Source organism: Dermacentor andersoni, chromosome 1 (genome assembly GCF_023375885.2).
Source record: "Dermacentor andersoni chromosome 1, qqDerAnde1_hic_scaffold, whole genome shotgun sequence".
In the NCBI taxonomy this organism is placed as follows: domain Eukaryota; kingdom Metazoa; phylum Arthropoda; class Arachnida; order Ixodida; family Ixodidae; genus Dermacentor; species Dermacentor andersoni.
Window position 1 is genome coordinate 222,886,398 of NC_092814.1, and position 19,766 is coordinate 222,906,163.

The 19,766-nt window shown below is 41.7% G+C and overlaps 1 protein-coding gene across 3 annotated transcripts in view; it reads left to right on the forward strand.

The window, feature by feature from the left end:
* Positions 1-19,766, forward strand: part of LOC126548475 (uncharacterized) — a 215,144-nt gene that overhangs the window by 177,365 nt on the left and 18,013 nt on the right. For all 3 annotated transcript variants that reach the window (XM_050196669.3, XM_055063729.2, XM_055063728.2), the window contains 2 exons: positions 16,136-16,210; positions 16,325-16,410. In XM_050196669.3, the coding sequence (XP_050052626.1) occupies positions 16,136-16,210; positions 16,325-16,410 (161 nt within the window). The remainder of the gene's footprint in view (positions 1-16,135; positions 16,211-16,324; positions 16,411-19,766) is intronic.

Here is a 19,766-nt window from a genome sequence, read left to right on the forward strand (position 1 = left end):
AATGTATGAATGCGGTTCTACATATATTACACCATATATAGTTTAGTAAATACCACTTCAATGCAGGTTGTTAATTTGTTTAATTTCTAGAAAGATATTTACTGTGCAAGAAAACTGAATGTACATCTTAAATAAGCACATGGAAATACATCAACTATGCAAGTTGCATCAAAATCTACTCAGAAATAAAAAAAAATTTATTGATGCAGTGTCTCCCTTAAGAGTATCGACTTTTGCACTTAGGGCTATGAGAATACAAGCATATGTAATGATATTTTATTCACTGCATATTGGATATAACAATCAAAATTTTGCCTTCTGGACAGTGTTTTTCATGCACAATAATTGTGACATTTGCGTTGCTAAGTTCACCTTAAACGAACGATGCTGAGAGTCCCGCCCACGTGTCAATTGGGAAAGTTACGGAGAGCATCGCGAGTTGGCACAACATGCCACAGTTGGCGCCAGCCGCTTCGCGTCTGTAAGCTCCACGTTGCCCACAATCGTGCTCCATTATGCTGTGGAACTATGCTCCACGCATGAAGATAGAAAGGGAAAAAGAGCAAAAAACGAATCGGTGCCCGGCCTTTCTACACTTGCTCAACGAGCACGGAAGCAGCCCACAAGCAGCGGGCAGCCCAGTAGAAGATGGTGCTGACAAAGCACAAAGCTGTGTTGCTTGAGACAAAGCTGCAAATTTTGCAAGACTCAAAGAAGTATGAGCCCATGCAGGAGTGCTGCAATCATGATGGCTGCAACCAGGGGCCATGCCGATCAATGAAAAAGGCGGCTTTGTATGCCAGGAAGGGGAAACCCTCAAGGTAGTGAAACCAACACGGTGGAAGCCACTGACGTTACCAAGCTCTGGGAGCACGTCACTACTGATGATGAAACAGGTGGTGCTTCGATGTAGGAGTTTTTGAATGCAGGTCATGCTGCCTCGTTCTGCGAAGAGATATCCGACGGGGCAATCTTTGTCGCGACATACAGCAGCATTGTGCAACAGAAGCGATGACAGCCGCGACAGTGACAATGAGATTGACAATGGCCCGTCTTTGACAATGACCCTGATGGAGTCGCTCATTGGTTTCCTGCACGCTAAATTATTGCCAGTGGTGTTTGTGCAGAAGCAGGCTGCAATGCACACTGCGGTGATGAACCTGAAACTCCCACAAAAGCAAGTGCAGATTTCTTACCTCTTGATTGCACCTGATCCGAGATCAGCTCATTGGCTTGTTGCCCTACTTGCTCCCTGTCTACACCGGACATCTTCAACAGCTCTATGGATGCCCTCCTGCACCCCACACAGTGTTACCAGCCCCTCAAACTGCTTCGCAAGTACTGCTCCACATTCGATTGTCAACAAGCAACTTTGGGTGGCACATCAACGGTGTATCACGAGATCGATACAGGCGTCCACGCTTTGCCACTGTGCCAGCAACCTTACCACATATCAACGACAGAGCGCCGTGTTATTGAAGACCAAGTCAGTGATATGCTTCACCACGAAGTTGTTCAACCTTCTTACAGTCTCTGAGCACCCCCTGTAGTCCTTGTAAAGAAAAAAGATAGATCCGTCTGGTTTTGTGTGGACTACCGCTGTCTTAATAAGATAATGCGTAGAGGCATGTATCCTTTGCCGTGCATCGACGATGGTCTCAATTTGTTGCAAGACACGGAGTACTTTTCCTTACTGGACTTGCATCTCGGCTACTGGCACGTGCCCATGGCTCCAGCTGATCCCCCCAAAACAGCTTTTGTTACACCAGACGGCCTGTATGAATTTCATGTTATGCCATTTGGGCTTTGCAATGTCCCTGCTACTTTTGAACGAATGATGGACAATCTCCTCCGTGGTCTAAAATGGAAGACGTGCTTATGTTGCCTTTATGGCATGGTTGTCTTTTCTTCTGACTTCACCTCTCATCTGTGCCATCTCGAGCAGGTCTTGCAGTGCTCAAAGGGACACTAAAGGAAAACACTAATTCAAGCTAAAGTGATGGATTACTGCTCGAGAATCTCTAAGGAATCAATATTATCGTGAACAGAGCCTTAATAATCAAGAAATTGAGGTAAATGCAGAACATAATCAGAGACACCTCCAGGACATTCAAGCAGTTGCCCGATGACGAAAGCACTCCTCAGTTAAATTCTGTCACTAGTACTCAACTACTTGTTGCAAAAAAGATCCTCGTATTGTATTACAAGATGACAAAAAATGCTACTTGTCCAGTTCCATTTCATGCTCAGAAAAAAGAACTCATTGAAATTACCGTTGACAACGACGCTGGCGGTTGAAAAGTTTCGTTTTCACTCGACTCTGCGTCGCCCACGCTTTCGCATTTCAGTACTTTCCTGATCGCGTAGTGCTGTGCTGGTTTTGCTGGCTTGCGAAACTTGCACAAACTGCAAGTAGCAGAGAATTCAACTTGCATGTGATGTCGCGGGATGCCCAAACAGTCTATGCCACTTGACCAATAAGCAGCTGCGGCGGCAAATCCGCCGCTCTGTCTTGGTTCGGTGCCACCGTCTGTTGGGCACCGTTTTACTCACTGACAGCAGCAAAGGGCGGTAATGGTGTTTGCAACGTCACCACTCCCTGGTTGAGTGGCAGGAGATATGAATTTCGGAAAAGGTATTTGAACCCTTTAGATACAATTTTCACGTAAACTACGCCTTTTCTTGGCACAAAATAAGTGTTGCGAGGTTTCAGGACAAGTATTTAAACAGTCCACGTCGACTTAGTATTTGCCTTTAGTGCCCCTTTAACCCTTTGAGGGTCAATGACGTAAATATACGGCACAGCGAACAAGTCCAAAAATGGTGGATGCCGTATATTTACGGCGCCGTCTGTACGTTTAAAAAGCGCTCCAATTTCCTAACTTCTTCTTTTCTATCATGTGCTGCCACTATGTGGGAATACAGGGAATGTTTTTTGCGTGCCTCCCTCTCTCGGTTTTCGTTGATTGGTTTGCTTTAGAGCTAGTTTGCTCCCGCGCGTTTATATACTACCGCTCGCGCATTGGCGCACGCGCAGGCGGGCGGTGGTTGAGGTTTTGTTCCGCGGGCAGTTTCGGCTTCTTGCGCTTGCGAAACTGCTGGCTATCTCGTTACTAATTGCTCAAAGGGCGACCGCTTGTTTCTAACTTGTTTAGTGCTCACAAGAGGGCGCATAGGAAGGATGCTGCCGTGCATGCGTTTCCGTTGCTTGTTTGCTTGCTTGCTTCTTCTTTTTCTTTTCTTTCTTTTTTTTTTTTTTTTTTTTTTTGACACTCGCGAAAATTATTTGCCTCTGGTTGGCGATAAGATGAAGATTAGCAAAAGTTTGTCGCACGTTTTGCTTTTTTAACCACACAGTTTTCTTGAGTGCGCGCACCTATGCAGTTCGATTACGTAATGGGCATAAATATTAGTTTAAGAGCAGGAACAGGTAAGAGTTGCGAAATATCCTCATGTGCGCATTTTCGAAGCCTTTAACTATGTGTATAACAATGCATCAAATTTTTAATTCTTATAAGTTTATTTCCTTTTTTATTGTTGTTATTCATGAATGAAGAGTACATATATACCAACGCAAAATATTTTTTCCCTATTTTATGGTCACCCAAAAAAAATTACGGTAAATCTTTTTTCGAAATAAGTCCCTAAGAAGAATTAGAATCTGCAATAAAAAAATCGACCCTGGGCGATCGTATATGGCGAAAAAAATCGACCCTCAAAGGGTTAACTAATGCATGCCTCCAACTCGCTATGAGAAAGTCGCCAAGTGACTACCGATACTTGGACACGTGGTTTCCAAAGAGAATTTTACCCAACGCTTCAAAACTTCACGCTGTCACCAATTTCCCGAAGCCTGCAACCCTAAAAGAACATTGAAGCTTCATCGGGCTCTGCTCATACCTTCAGCATTTTCTTAGAAATTTTACTTCCATCATTGTTCCATTGACCCAATTCCTGCGAGGCAACACTGGCCTTTCTACCTGTACTCCAGATATTGATGAAGATTTACGACATTGCACCATCTGCTCATATCATTGCCCATACTGTGCCATTTCGGCCATATGGCTCCCACAGAAGTCCCCATGGATGCCAGCGGCATAGTGCATGGTGCTATTCTCGCTTACCGCAAAAGTGGATACGGCGAATACGTAGTAGCTTATGTGAGCAGTACAGTAACCAAGACCAAATCTAATTACTTCGTCAAAGAAAAGGAGTGCTTAGCTATCATTTGGGCTCTTATAAAATTTCACCCATACCTATGCCTCTGTCCCTTTAATGTTGTTACCGACCATCATGCCCTATGTTGGCTGTTGACCTTGCCAACTGGGCGCTCCTGTTGGAGGACTTCGACATGCACATTTTCTATCGGTCTGGCCGTAAACACATTGACGTTGATGCTCCCTCTCGCTCGCCTAAATCAAGTGACACGACTTCCCTTTTCGTCATCGACTCATTGTTTTTGCAGCAGCGCCTGTCAACTTGGCTGCGGAACAGCGCAAAGATCCGTGGATTGCGTCTCTTTTGGACTGCCTTTCTAACCCCACGACGACTCGCCCTTCCCGTGCTCTCTGCCGACAAGCTTCTCACTTTGCGGTATGGATGGACTGCTCTATCAGCGCAACTACGTTTCCAACAGTCGCAAGTGGTTGTTCATTGTCCCTCGCCACCTCCGCACAGATTTATGCTCCGCTTTCCACAGCAAGCTCACAATGCGCCCGCACTGGCCTCTTCAAAACTTACACCAGGCTCCGCCTGCGCTTTTATTGGCGTGGGACATACACCTTTATTTTCCAGAAGTACATCCACTCATGTTCAGCATGCCAGTGCCACAAGTCTCCTGCTCACTGTGCTTGTGGTTCCTTGCAGCCAATCCCATGCCCCTCTCGACCATTTGACTGCGTCGGCATCGACCTCTACAGCCCTCTATCCTGCAGACCTGCTGGGAATCGTTGAATTGTTGTTGCCGTAGATCACCCGATGCGTTATACAAAAACAGCGGCCCCACCAACCGCGACAGCTCACGACGTTGTGTCCTTCCTCTTGCAGCATTTTGTACTTTGCCATGGTGCACCCCAGTAACTTCTGAGTGATCGAGGACATGTCTTTTTTTCCCTGGTACTTAACACACTCCTTACTGTATGCTGTACTGTCCATCACACCACTATGGCCTATCACCCGCAGGCTAACAGCATCACTGAGCGATTTAATCGCACTTTTGGCGACATGCTATCCATGTACATTGCATCCGACAACACCAACTTGGATCTCGTTTTACCATATGTGACTTACACCTACGACACTGCCTCACGGACCATGATGGGCTTTTCCCCATTCTTCCTCATATATGGCCGTAAGCCTTCCTGTACACTACACGATACTCCCTTACCGACCTGTCCCATCCGAGTGCACGCCGCTGCCTGAAGCTTTCCAGATACGCCGAGGAATGCTGTCAGCTCGGCTGCTCTTTTACGACTGAAGACCAACGGCAGCAAAAGTTCCATTGCAATGATGACTCACCCACCTGCACATATCAGCCGGACTCTTTAGTCTGGCTCTGAATATCTTCAACCACTCCCAGTGTTTCCTCTAAACTGCTCGCTTAGTACCACTCTCCCTACCGCTTCGTGCAACAGACATCCGCTGACTTAAGGCGCCGCGGGCGCAAGACAGTGCATGTGCAGCTACTCGAACCTTACTATGACCCAATCGTCCTCTCCTCCTCTTGACTTGCCAGGATGGCGCTCTGTTCTCCAGAGGGAAGTTGTAGCAAAGAAGACAGGCATGTGCTTAAGGTGCATCGTCAACACCTCGCTCAAGAACGGAGCTCGCGTGCTCTGCTTCGATCAGCAGACCTGCCTGTCTATTGCTCCGACTTGTTAATTAAACCACGTTACAATATATATATACATTGAAAAGCAATGGTCCGAGTGTGCTTCTGTGTGGTACTTCATACTTTCAGAATCAAATTTTATTACCATATTCAAAGTTGTTACAAAATGCAATATACAGGAGGAGGTCCCGGAGTTGGAGACTGAATTGAGATCTCCTGTAGATGGTATACACAAATGAAAAAGTAGACTTAGTTATAGCAACAACAGTAAAAAATACAAAACTCTATAAACAAATTAGAAAGGCGGTAAGTATCAAAACAGTAGAACACCTAGTTTAACAACACCTGCAGACGGGCTAGATGGTGCATTGCAGATCGGCGGAAAATAAGTGCACTGTCTTTTTCTCGGTGGTTCATGTGTGTCTTCCTGTGCGCTTATTTTCCATTGATCTACAGTAGAACGTGAATTAAAACAAGCAACATATGAAATATGAACGAATTTAAAAAAAATTGGGCATGTTTAAACAGTTTCATACATGATTAGTAAGCATGATGTAGTAAACTGTGGTATTTACCAAAGAAAACGAAAATGCAACATTATGTGACATATACAAAAAAAAATGTTATGCAAGACTGGGTTGTTTAAAATGAAACATTTTGAATTTTGTAATAAAGGAGTGTAGCATCATTAATTTTAAAACAAATGGTAGCAAATTCCATAATAAATAAGCACTGAAATGAACAGTTTGCTTGCCGCAGTTAGTTCGGACTTCGGGCAAGATGAGGTTCTTGTTAAGAGCAAATCTTGTACTGTTAGTGTTGTCTAGTGAAGAACATGGGATGAATAAAAGGGGGAATGGATTGTTGATATGCTTACATAACCAGATACCTAGATTATATTTAATTATGCCAGAAACTGTGAGGATATTATTGGCTCGTAATAATTGTTTGGCATTGGTGTGGTATAAGCTAACAGTTATTATTTTGATTGCTCTTTTCTGCATGATTTGTAGTGGCACAAGATGAGTACTGTATATATTACCGCATGTAGTTATACAGTAGTTAATATGTAAATTAATGAATGCACAATACAATGATAAGAGAATAGAACATGAAAAAAATGACGAGCTCGAATGAGGATGCATACACCATAGGACATCTTTTTTACGTTTGAAATGTGGTGATAGAATTTTAAGTTTCTATCTAGTCTGACGCCCAAATACATGCAGTCATCGCTAGCCTGGATCGAGTACTGTGGCATACAAATAGAAGGAACAGAACTAATGATCGTTGATGCGACACAAAGACGATTAATTTAGTTTTAGCTGGATTAAATTGTAATCTGTTTAATTTTCACCAGTGTAATGTGTTGAGAAGGTCCACTCTAAGTTTATCTATTTATTATTTATTTACCTATGTATCATACACACAAGGTCTTACACACTATACTAAATTTTAAAGTAATTGCTAAAGATTGTAAAATTCATTTCAAAAGCCCAAACAGTTTAACTTTTCAATCAATGTATTGTGATCTATTGTATCAAATGCTTTGGCCAGGCCTAAAAACAGTACCAGTACTACATAATTACTTTTTAATGCATTGTTGATAAGATATGCAAATTCTTCAAGTAGTGTAATCAAGTTTTGTTCTTTGTGAATTCGAACTGTGCTATTATTTAAAGAAATCTTGTCCAGAATTGGTAGATGCAATGTGTTTTTCCATGATATGGGATAACAACAATAAAATTGCGATTGGCCTGTAGTTAGCACACTGACTTTTTGCCATTCTTACATAATGGTCTTATTACACACACCTTTAGTTCATTCGGTCACCCATTTCATATATTCCATTTATTATCTTGAGAATAACTTCCTTTAGCTTATTAAAGTTGTAGAACAGATCAATACAGTGAATTTTATCAAACCCAGGTGGCTTGTGCTTTTTCATCTGGCACCTTATAGCATATAGGTCAGATTCAGAAACAGGCAGCAAATATGCAGAATGCATGCAATGACATTTTGGACGATATGTGGTACCTTTATCAGAGTTCATACGTCTCAGTTCCTCTGCTACGCTTGGGAAGGTTGCAGTGAATTTATGGTACAAGGTGGATTTCTTTTTTTTTTTCGTCTTTAATAGACATCTTCTTTGATCTGCCCATCATTTCATTGACCATTTCCCAACTTTTCCTGCTATCATTATTTTTTTAAAGTAAACTTATGCATGAGGTACATTCGTTTTATTTAGTGAATCTTTGCAGTTACTAGGTTACTTAATGATCTATATTCATCTCTCTGTGAGAGATTTTCTAGGTTTATTAGCACTTTTTCCAAGTTTTATTTGTAAGATAGCATAAACGAACTAGCTAATCTGCCATTCATTTATCGTTAGCATTCCTTGTTTTATTTACTAGTTTCCTCGACTGTAGATGTATATTTTGAAATATTCTTGTTACTTTCTTGTACAAACATATGTAATCAACTCGTAACAGGGGGATCCAATCAGTATTTTGAATATATCAATCTACTACTTTGTTATCTAATACTTTTTTGTAATAATGCAGCCATTACAAATTTTAGTATGTTAATCTGTAATTACACAATCAACACAAAGCAATCAGCTAATTTTTGTTTTATACCTGATATGTAGCACTCGTTTGCAAAATGAACAATAATGCTTATCTATGCAGGATTTTGACATTTTCAAACCAAGATATTCCTCTCGATTGTAGTCTTTAATTACATCCTCTAGGCCAAATTCTGTTAATAAATCTAGGTAATCCATTACAACTCGACTAGATTAAGTCATTGTCTCTATGTTAATGTCTCCAATTAAAACTAACCATGCTTCATTCATGTATTTTTGAAAAAATATGTGTAGTTCGTCTATAAGAACATTGGCAAACAAATTAGGGGGCCTGTATATTGCGCATAACGTATAATCCATATTTTATTTATAGACAGTTTCACCACCTCTGCACACTCAGACTCCTGCAAACGAACTCCCACCCAAATCCGGCGTCCCTTAACAGCATATATCCCGAGATTTATCCGAATTGTTCTTGCGTGGCCTGTGGTGAGGTTGCTACTTTGCCTCATATGCTCTGGGAGTGCGGGTCGCTGGGCCCAAAGTTCGCCAAGGAAGAGTGGGACGCACTCCTGCGAAGTCCCGTCTTTGAGGACCAAATCCTGGCCGTCCAGCGTGCCCGCGATCGGGCCGGCAGTCTAGATCTGCCAGTCCCGTCATGGGATTAGCCGGATGCGCGTTTTATCGCATTTTGCTGGTCCAAATAAAAGTTTATTCACTCACTCACTCACCACCTCTGCATGGTTAAAGGTTACTTGAGTATTATTCGATATCCAGTCATTATGGACGAATACAATTACACCTCTATCTTTTCTATTTTCCCCGCACCATGCATACCTCCTTATATTCTGGAGGTATGCATGATGCAGGGAAACATTCAGGTTATACATGTTTACGAAAGGCATGTCTATGCTACTAACTTCAGTTAAAACATTAACATCAGTCGGAATAACTGCTCCTTTCAAACATAAGCATAATTCATCCCAATTCTTTTTAAACTGCGTTTATTTATGTGTAGCAGGTTTAGATTCATATGCAACCTTTCATCCTCTGTCTTAGCATTTGCATGAGCGTTCCAATCACTGGAATTGTGAAATGTAGCCGTTACATTATGAAAGCAAGGTCCCCTTTTGTCCTGATGTGTTTTTTCAGTGTGCCTTCAGCTTCCTTCATTAGTATTCTTCCGTTCTGTGGCCAGACATACTGATAGCCTTTCTGCTTGGCAAGCTGTCGTCATTGCCAAAGTAGCTGCTTCTGGTTTCTTGTCATATTTTCATTGATGAAAATGTTATCGTGCTTCAGCGCTTTTCTTTTTGACAGCCACATGTCCGTAGTCTTCTGGTCCCTGAAGCGAACAATTATTGACACAATAATGTTATGCCGTGCTCGTAGTTGATGCATTGCTTCAGCTTCCTCATGTTTCGGTATTGGCAACTGTAGCCTCGAGCTAAGTTCTGTCAATGCACAATATAAATTTTTGTTAGGCACCTCACAAATTCCATGAATTTTAATATTCCTATACTTGCATAGCTTCCGCAGTGTATTTCAACTGAGCTATATTCTGTTCACTGTTCCATCTAGTTTTTCTGTTAACTCCTCTGATGTTTTTGTCAGCTTCTTTATATGTGTGTCATAATCATATTGCCAAAAGCTCCTCGTTCTTAGCACAAAACATTTCAACTGCCTTGTTCATAGCTTCAGTCAAATTGCATTGCTTATGAAGTTTCTTTCCAATCTGCCTAAAACTGCACCAAGCTTCTGACTTAAGGCATCAATCTGTGTGCTTAGCATTCACACATTTGCAGTTTCCTTAACCGTTTCATGCCCATCAGATTCAGCATCGCGCTCTTGGAATTCTTTTCACTTGCATTCATCACATTTTCATGTTGACAAAAAGCTATATGGTACTTGCTACAGCACTCACTACATGTCACACTCTGTTGATCTTTGCCAAAATTCTTTTGACACCATAGTAGCAAAGCAAGACAGAATGCAGTACAGTGTACTGTGATGCATGATGCCAGTCAGTCATACATCTGTGGAACATCCCTTTATTCCACATTGGCTCAGAACCTGCTCAAACCCAGGATCGCTCATAGGCCGAGCCAAGCAAGGTCTGCTTCTTGCTGGTGATGATGATACCACACAGTGGAGCACAGAACACTAATATGGAAACTGCGTCTCTCCTAAGATCAAGAAAAATCATGGTTACAGAATCATTCAGTGTTCCACTGGACTGCATGTGAACAATCCGTGCATAAAAATTTTTTGTGAATACAGGCCCAGATTATTTTGGTTAGAAGAGATGCTCTTGCTAAATTGTGGCGATCCGTAACTTTTTTGAGCAAGCCTTGTAGTTTCCTCATATACAGTTTAACCTTCATATATTGAAGTCAAGAAAATCAGCACTGCACTTCGTTATATTGAAATTTGACCTTTTATGTAGTTAAGTACAGTCACTGATGGATTTTTCGTATACGGAAGGGGTCACAAAATTTGCTGAATTGTCGGGCAATTGGAAAAAAAGAATTTAATTTTGTTGAATTTGAGAGTCGGCGACCAAAGATGCAGCTTCTCATGCCATATCGACGATATCTTCACATCGGTGGTACGAAGTGAAGCCTGTGACGCTTCCACGTACACTTCGCTACTGCGGCTGATAGCGTTGCCTGCAGTGGGGCAACACAATCATGCAGAATGCAGGTTGAGGGGAGTGAATGCTTTGTTTGCCCCTCACTTCAATGCGTATCCAAAACCCAAGATTATGTGGCCTTCAACAATAAATGCATGGGAAGACACAGTACCTCAAAGATAGAACTTTCTGGCCATGTATGCACTCAGCTGTGCTGACAGCCATACGCAGCCACAGCTGGGCACCCCCCCCCCCCCTCTCTTCCCTTGCTCGTGCGGGAAAACAGTGCGCATTAAGCTACCATCTTTCTCAGCTCACCCTTGCACGTTTTTCCTCACACACAGCATATCGTTTTTCCTCACACACAGCCTCACACACAGCATAGAAAGCATGATAGTGAGAGGGCCTTGCTGCTACACTGCTCCACTTCAGCGGCCGCTCTCTGTAGCATGGTGCATGATTGGAGTGGTGATCACACACATCAATGTGGTGCATCTTTAAAATTTACCAACTGTACCACCACCACCACTGGCAACATAAAACCTGTTAGGTAGAGAGGCACAGTTGCACCACTTGAAACCTTCTGGCTCACTCTAACCTAGTGCACATGTGACAATGTTGTGAGCACTGCGACTCAGTGTTATTGTATGGTGGACAAGATAAAGCTCAGCAGAACATAGTTGGCATTTGTCACTACCTAACACAAGTAATTTTTTTTGCTTCTGCAAAGCGGCCATGGTGTAGTAGTTGGAACACTCGGCTTGAAAGGGCAAGATTGTTTGTCCAATTCCAGGTATCTCTGCTCAGATATCCTTTTTCTTTTAGTTGCCTTGTGCAATGCACGAACCGAAATGTAATGTGCAAGCAGAATTAGCCCATTTCCTAGCTCATAACTGCTGTTTGCAGTAACATTAATTAATAACCAACTGTTAACTGTTAATAACCAAATAACTGTTTCTACTACTGATGAAAATAAATTCAACTTCAACCTCTCCCTTTAAAATTAACGTAACTCATATACTTGTCATATACACAGCGCTTACATTCATTTTAACAGAAATTGCGATACAGTTGAACATCGCAATGACGAAATCAGTGGGGAATGCGAAAAAAAAAATTTGCTTTCCCGAGAATTTTGTTGTTGCGAAAAGAGACGGCACAGATAGGTAATGCATCGCAGAACAAAACTTTACTGTCAAAATTCTGTTAACCCACTTTGGCAAGCTTTGCTCGAGGATATAGAACCGCATTGCCGACAGTACAAAGTGCGGTGCATGCATCAACGAGCAGTGGCAGTACTGTCATGGAGCAGTATTCTCGGTCAGTTGCTTTAGGAGATAAGATTACTTTTGCAAAAGAGAACGTATTTGGGCTGGTTGGTTCATGATTACGAGCAGTAAAACAGCGCTAAACAACAGGACGAGGAGAGGGACACAGTTGTCTGTGTCCCTCTCCTTGTCCTGTTGTTTAGCGCTGTTTTACTGCTCGCACTCTTGCAAGATTTTGTGGAACTCGACGCCGGATGCAGAGCAGCGGCGCATGCAGCAGCATTTCTCCAGTGCACACTGTCGCACACAGGCACCGACGCATCCAGTGCTGAGCGCAAAAGTGATCGTATCTCATGTACCCAAAGACAAACGATTGAGATTAAGGCCCCTTCACGGAAATCTACATCCGGCGCCGAATACGCACGCAATGCTTGTCGGGTGGCACCAGGACCAGCTTTCTTGAAGCAAGGGATATGTATTCCCGGACAATCGCTCAATCATGGCCCATTGCATGGCACTCCATGCTGCGACCGTCATCTCAAGCGCCAAAAACAATTCCATGTTGGTGGAACGTAGATTTCCTTGTTTTTTCTGCATTTTTCTCGCTGAGGCGTACTTTACGCAGTGCACTGCCACAATCGTTGTTCGAAACGCACGTTCAATTTGCGTTCAGTTTCGCCTCATGCGATTGGCCTAGGCCGCGCGGAGTCATCAGCCACGGGGAATGCTGACTGAACGCGCGTTTCGAACAACGATCTACGATCGCCCCTAGTAAGTGTGCAAAAACCGTCATCACATGTCGGTAGCAACATGCGGGCCACTTCAAACGGGTGATCAACAACCAAGATGGCGGCCGTGACGTGTTTCCAGCGCACGGGATCGCTTCCGACGCTTGGTTGTTTTTGTAAACAAAAATGATGGCACCCACGCAAGTGTAATATGTTGGCATTTTACATAATTTTAGTGCAAAACAATCGCATTTTAGCACATTTTGGAGCCTGCTAGCTCTACGCGAGTAGGTAATATGCGGGGTTACGTTCCGGTAAATTTCGTTGATGCAGGATTCTAGTACAGCAACATTTCATTGCCGAGAGGTACGAAATGCATTGAATCCTATGGGCGTTCACCGGGAATACGAAAATATTTTGTTGCCGCGAGAATTTCATTGTTGCGGGATTTCGTTATCGCAGGTTTCGACTGTTATATACTTTCAAAGGCAGATGGCATTGCTGGTACAATTTCTTTGTGTAATCTATTCCATTCATGTACTGTCTTGATAAAAAAGAGTGCTCATAAATGTTGATGCAACACCGATATCCTCCTGGGATGTGGTCTAACTCTGGATGACGTGTAACTTGGTTTTTCACGTTTATGTCCCAAACTCGAAGCATTTGTTTGTGTTGATAATTGCAAAACAATAAGTCATATGTAATTAGTGGCTTCTTTAGTAGTTCTATGTTCTTCAGAATCTGTGTGGATGTTTCATGATAGACTGGAAGGCAGCTCCAGGAGGTATATGCAGTATGAACAGCACCCATAACGACCATCTTGTTAGGCACTTCCACCACCTAGCCAACATCACTGGCTCCTCTGTTACATTCAGCTGAAGTTGCTCCCAGGAATTGTCACTGTGAGAATTATAGAAAAATCTGGCAGTGTCAGCTGTGAAAAACTCATCTGCACATTGCCCTACTTGTCTCTAGGTCTGCGACATCTCGGGACATCTGCATGTGATAGTGCAAACTGTTCAGAGCTCATCAGCGCTCATTCACGTCCTTGGTCTTACACCTCTGCCACATCTCATGTGTGCAGGCGATTATCAGTAATAGCCACAGATAGACTAGGTGCATTAAGGTGGAACTTTGCACGAACCAAGGAGACTTTGTGTAGATACTGGGAGAAAGCCTTGCAGAGCGTATCGTAAAGTCCTAAGGCGTGTGAGTGCCACCTCAGTTGATGGAACGCCTTTTTAGTGTGACTGTCTACCACTCAGAACTTGTTCTAAGATTGTGGTGGGAATGAGAAGATCTCATGTCACATTGACAGAAACGAGCATGCTTCTATTTTATAAACAAGGAATTATATTTTTAATTTGGCTCTGAAAGGGCCTCAAAATAAAAAGTGGGAGGTTGTAACTCATGGGAGGTTGCAAAACCTTCAGAGCGATGCTAGGCAGTGCTCCACTCTGAAAAGGTGCTTTTTTCCCGAATGTTTGGTTACCACTGTATATGCACGGCCGGAACTACTTGGGATCTGGTTCCGCCACCATACATGTACGATGGTGACCCTCAAAGGGTTAAGAACAGACTACACAGATAAAATAATTGTTTTTGAAATTTGCACATCTTTTTCAAAATAGCCACTGCATGTTTAGACACTTCAAATGGTAAGCTACAAATAGTATTATGCTATGAACTAGGAGGTGTTTGAAAAATAGTACACTGTCCCTTGAAGGCTTCTGTGTGGACTCCAGAATCTGCTCAAGATTGCATTTAAATATTCTTGTGGGCCTTGGGTAAGCTCTCAGCTTATTCTGTTCTTCATATGGGCCTACTAAGTGTTAGCTTAGATCTGCTTAAGTATTATGAAATGGGATATATTAGTTGTGAAAACTGATGTTCATGCAGGCAGGAATCGCTTATAGACTCAACTACTTCATCACCACTTTTCCTGAATTTAGTTGGCCTCACCATAAAATAAAAACGTCCATGTTTAACGAAATGTCTTGTCAGTTGTAAGTCCTATACCATTGACTTTATCTAGACACCACATATGCCAACAACTATCCATTCCACTTCAGACAAACCACCAGCCTCTATTGTAAAAATGGTGGCTCAGTAGAAACAATAAAGCATATTTTATTGGTATGCCCAGCTTATAGAGCTGAAATAGCTCCTTGCAGGAGTAAAACGGACTGAATTTCTCTGGCACCACTAGTGCTGAAAGACTATAGATGCCATGCCTTGACCTTCTGGACAGCATCAGGCTTTGAACTTCTTATCTTCACAACATTGGATACCTAATGTTAGTCTCTCCTATCTAAATACTTCAATTTTCTTTTTTGTTTCTTGCACTGCCTTTCTATCCCCTATCCCTTCCTATGCTGAGTAGTATGTACACAGTTGCACACATATTGGTGAAAACTTACTTTTCAGTAGTTTTCTTGAACTTCTGTCAAAGTATCAGAAAGGAAAATTTCTCTCCTATCTATTAGCTGTTGTGGTAGAGCAGTCGGTGATATGTTAAGTGGAAACATTCAAAGATTGTAAAACATTGGGGACATTTTTAGTGAGAACTGCAAGGGTATTTTCAGGGAAAATACTCAAATACTATTGCAAAACTACAAGGACACGACGACTTTATAACTGAGGGTTCAACCCGAACCATTGGATTTCCACTGTCTGCTGAAGTTAGAAGTTATAATATCTGCTCTGCAGTCATACTGTGCTTCAGCTTCATTTTATTATTATTATTATTATTATTATTATTATTATTATTATTATTGTTGTTGTTGTTGTTGTTGTTGTTGTTGTTGTTGTTGTTGTTGTTGTTGTTGTTGTTGTTGTTGTTGTTGTTGTTGTTGTTGTTGTTTGGCAAAGTGTGATTGGTATAATGTAATTATTCGGTCCTAGTTTCGTTTCCGTGCTTTGTCATTGGCACAAGCTGTGCTAACCTGCATTTCAACAGAACCAGCTGGTCCAGAGCAGTGAATGATTATAAAATATAATCAGATGAAAAGAATTATGTTATCCTTGTCTGTGATATGTTTACACATTTCGCTATACTGGTACTCATCTATGTTATTTACTTTTTAATAGATGGCCCTCTCCGAGTTCATTGAGCAGATCAAAAATGAAAATGATCTTCTTGTGCAGAAGCACATGGCTAAAACTGTAAGTTAGTTTGACTAACTCATTGTTGATCCTAAAATGTTGAGTTTCTGAATATGTGTATATATAGACAGAACTGTGACTGCTTTTAAATCGCTCAATAATTAACCCTTTCAGGTCGAGACATTGCTTAGTCAATTTGAACAGAAAACTGGACCTGACCATATGCCATTACCCATGAACACTTCTGAGCTTGACCTCAGGTATAACTGCACTTTATTTCTCCATGGTGCTTATAAGCATTTCGTGGAAAACATCAATGCATTTTGCAACATAGTCTGAAAATATATTTCTCGAAACTAGTGCTGAATGGGATATATAATAAATAAATATGACTTCATTACTGCTTGACTTCAAATATGCAGTTGTGCCTTAGAATAAATTATTAGAGTAATTAGTGTTTTGCTAAATAGCTATCACAGTGCAATTTTTAGTGCAAGTAATGTCTGCCTCTTCAGGTGATTCAGATGAAGTGACAGAAGTGCACTATGTGGCATAGGAGATTTTTAATAAGTCTGTTTCCAGTAAGAAAGTCGCATGGTATATATGTTGTCCATATTGTAGAAGGCATAGCTATATGTACTAGATGTTTCAACGACTACTGTCTCTAATTATTAATAAGAGGTAATTCAAGACACATTGATAGTTTTGCTGGCCAAAGATTCACGTCAGGGGCAGAAAAAAAAAAACTCCTGCTGGATCATTTATGCTAAGTAACATACAATTTCCAGTGTTAGTCTGTCAGTGGGACTTGGATGTTTGGCAAGCTGCATGTTTGAAATTTGTTAAGCTCATAGTAACTGAAGTACTATAGCGCCAAACAGACGACACAAGCAGAAGAGACACGGACGAGCGCTTTCCGTGTCTCTTCTGCTTGTGTCGTCTCTTTGGCGCTATAGTACTTCAGTAAATATGCACCAACTAGCCCAACAAAAAGTTCTGCTGGAAGCTCATAGTAAATTGGCTTTTAAAACAAATAAATAAGTCTTATTAAGGCACACTGGCATGAAGAGTTGTGCCCCATTTTGCTCATGAAACCAAAACCCAGCACATCAGCAGTAGACCATGTATTTACTATTCTGTATCTGCTAACACAAAATCTAAGCTAAACCTGCATCTGAACTGTTATCTTTCTTGTCAACTTGGAACCAAACCCAAACTAGAACATTTTGAAAGAACCATTCCAAATAAGTTCAACCATTGATTCAGAATAGTTGAGACCAGTATTTGTTCTTCTCAGTGTTGTATTGTAAACAAGAACCAACACGGGAATAGGTTCGCTTTTTCTAGCACTTGGTTGTTGACTTTGCCATGAAACACACCAGAACCCCGTAAGCAATTTCTTATACTACAAAAAGAGGCACGCTGATAAAGCAATGCATTGGTGTTCAGTGTCACATAGAAACAGAAGGCAAGGAAGCAAAATAACACTTTCTGGTAGTTGCTGATGCTTGAAGCAAGCCAAGGAAGTTGCCACTCACTGACGTACTTTGGCATACTGAGTACAAATGAATCACTGAAATGTCTCACCTGGTCTATTTTTAGGCATTTTGAGATACCTCAGCTGAAAGGTGCTGTGTACTTTTTTTTGGGGGGGTTTAGAAAAAACAGTTTAGACCTGCCACAGTGGCTCAATGGCTATGACATTCTGCTGCTGAGCATAAGGCAGTGGGTTTGATGTCCAGCCACAGCAGCCATAATCAATGGGGGCAGAATATAAAAATGCTCATGACTGTGCTTTGCGTGCACATGTATTTGAGAATCCGAGGTAATCAAAATTCGAAGCTTTCCACTATGGCTCAAATGAATCATTACATTTGCTTTTAAGAGCTAAACACCAACTGAAACCAAAGAAATTTCTTTACGACACCCTGTTAACAATATCATCTACTGACATCTCATCCCTAATCTGCACTATTGTCTTCCTATCATTCAATGTTCTTGCCTATCATTTTGCTTCCACTGCTTATTGTGTCGTCCCCAACTTTGTTTCAAGGTTCTTTGTTAAGCCTCTGAGGTTCAGCCCCATAGGTGAGAAGTGGCAGAATATAGTGATTATATACTTTTTTCTCAAGAATATGGAATAAGCCGCTGTTCATGATTAAAGAATCCATTTTTATTCTCCTAAGCCAATATATATACCGTAAAATCCTGAGAGATAGCCCACCTAAAAGTCAAGAGGAAATAAGAGGTGGGCTAATTTTTTGTGTGGTGGGTAACTTTGAGGTGGGTAACTTTTCGTTTCTTTGAGCTGGGAGCTTAGTCAGGTATGGGTTATCTTTCAGTGGTGGGTCTTCTCTTGGGATTTTATGGTAGGCAGGTTACACTTGCAGCGCCTGGGGACAGGACACCATTTATGAAAATATTTCTTTCATTATTTATGAGTACATATCTTGTCTACCTTCTTGAACAAGAAGGGCAACCGCATGCCACTTGAACAAAAAAATATGTGTGTACTCGCCTACCTGTCCTCTCCTGACTTTTGCATTGAAGTCGTTCATTGCTATAATGCCATGGTGTAGTGGCAGTGAAGAAGTAGACAGATTACTGGAAAGAGGGAACAAAGCATCTTAATTCTTTATTGGGAGAGCTGTTGTGCCCACAAAAAAAAGTAATGCTAATATGACAACAATAGTGACGAGCACAATCATGAAATCTGAACTCACGGGCCAAGTCCATCTGCTATTTATAATTGTTGCTATATATTCCTGAGCAATTGCTGGTGCTTGCATAGATTCAAGATTGCGTAACGCATTTACATCGATCATACAATCTGATCAGATTCACTTCTCTCACTGTAGAATTGGCAACAAAATTCATGAAATTTCATATACAGCAAGTGCATCCTGCTCTGAGGGATAACGGGATAAGAGTAATAATTTAGGGAAAGCGGATTTGGACAAAAAGCAAAACAGCACACGTGTGGCAATGGTATAGTGAGTTTCGACACTCTTCATTACACTTTTCTATCTCTTCATTGCTGTGAGCATAGAGCTGTACCTGTCTGAATGAATATTCCCTGTTAAACTTTGTTACAATTACTGTTACCCAGAGAATCCGCCATGTTCCCTGCTATGCCATAATTGATTAAACGTCCTACTGTACTTTCTCCTATTAGAAAGGCCTTTGTAGTAGAAGACGTGCACATTACTTAATACTGAAAGTGCCTCAACCGCCCTCTGATGCCTGATAGTTCCTCAAGGATCACAGTTTAACTAGTGTCGCTCAATAGAACTATAGCGGTGAATGTTGCTTGGTGTCCAATGACAGTCTGTCTGGAAACAGATATTCTTGGTACACTCTGCTATGCAGCAGGCCTGACCATTGCCTTGGTCAAGTACTCTGCAAGGCACTCTATACTGAAGACCAAGGGCTAATTACGGGATTCATGTGAAAGGTAGTGGCAAACTGCTATGCTAAAGTGGCTAAGTCTTCTTCTAGCAGTGAGGTGTATTTTATCAACTCAGCAATTTGTTTTTAGTAGAGGTCTGGATGTGGAAGCATCTTTGTGGACAATATAGGTGTCTGTATTATTAAGTATGCTTTTTCTTTTGCACCT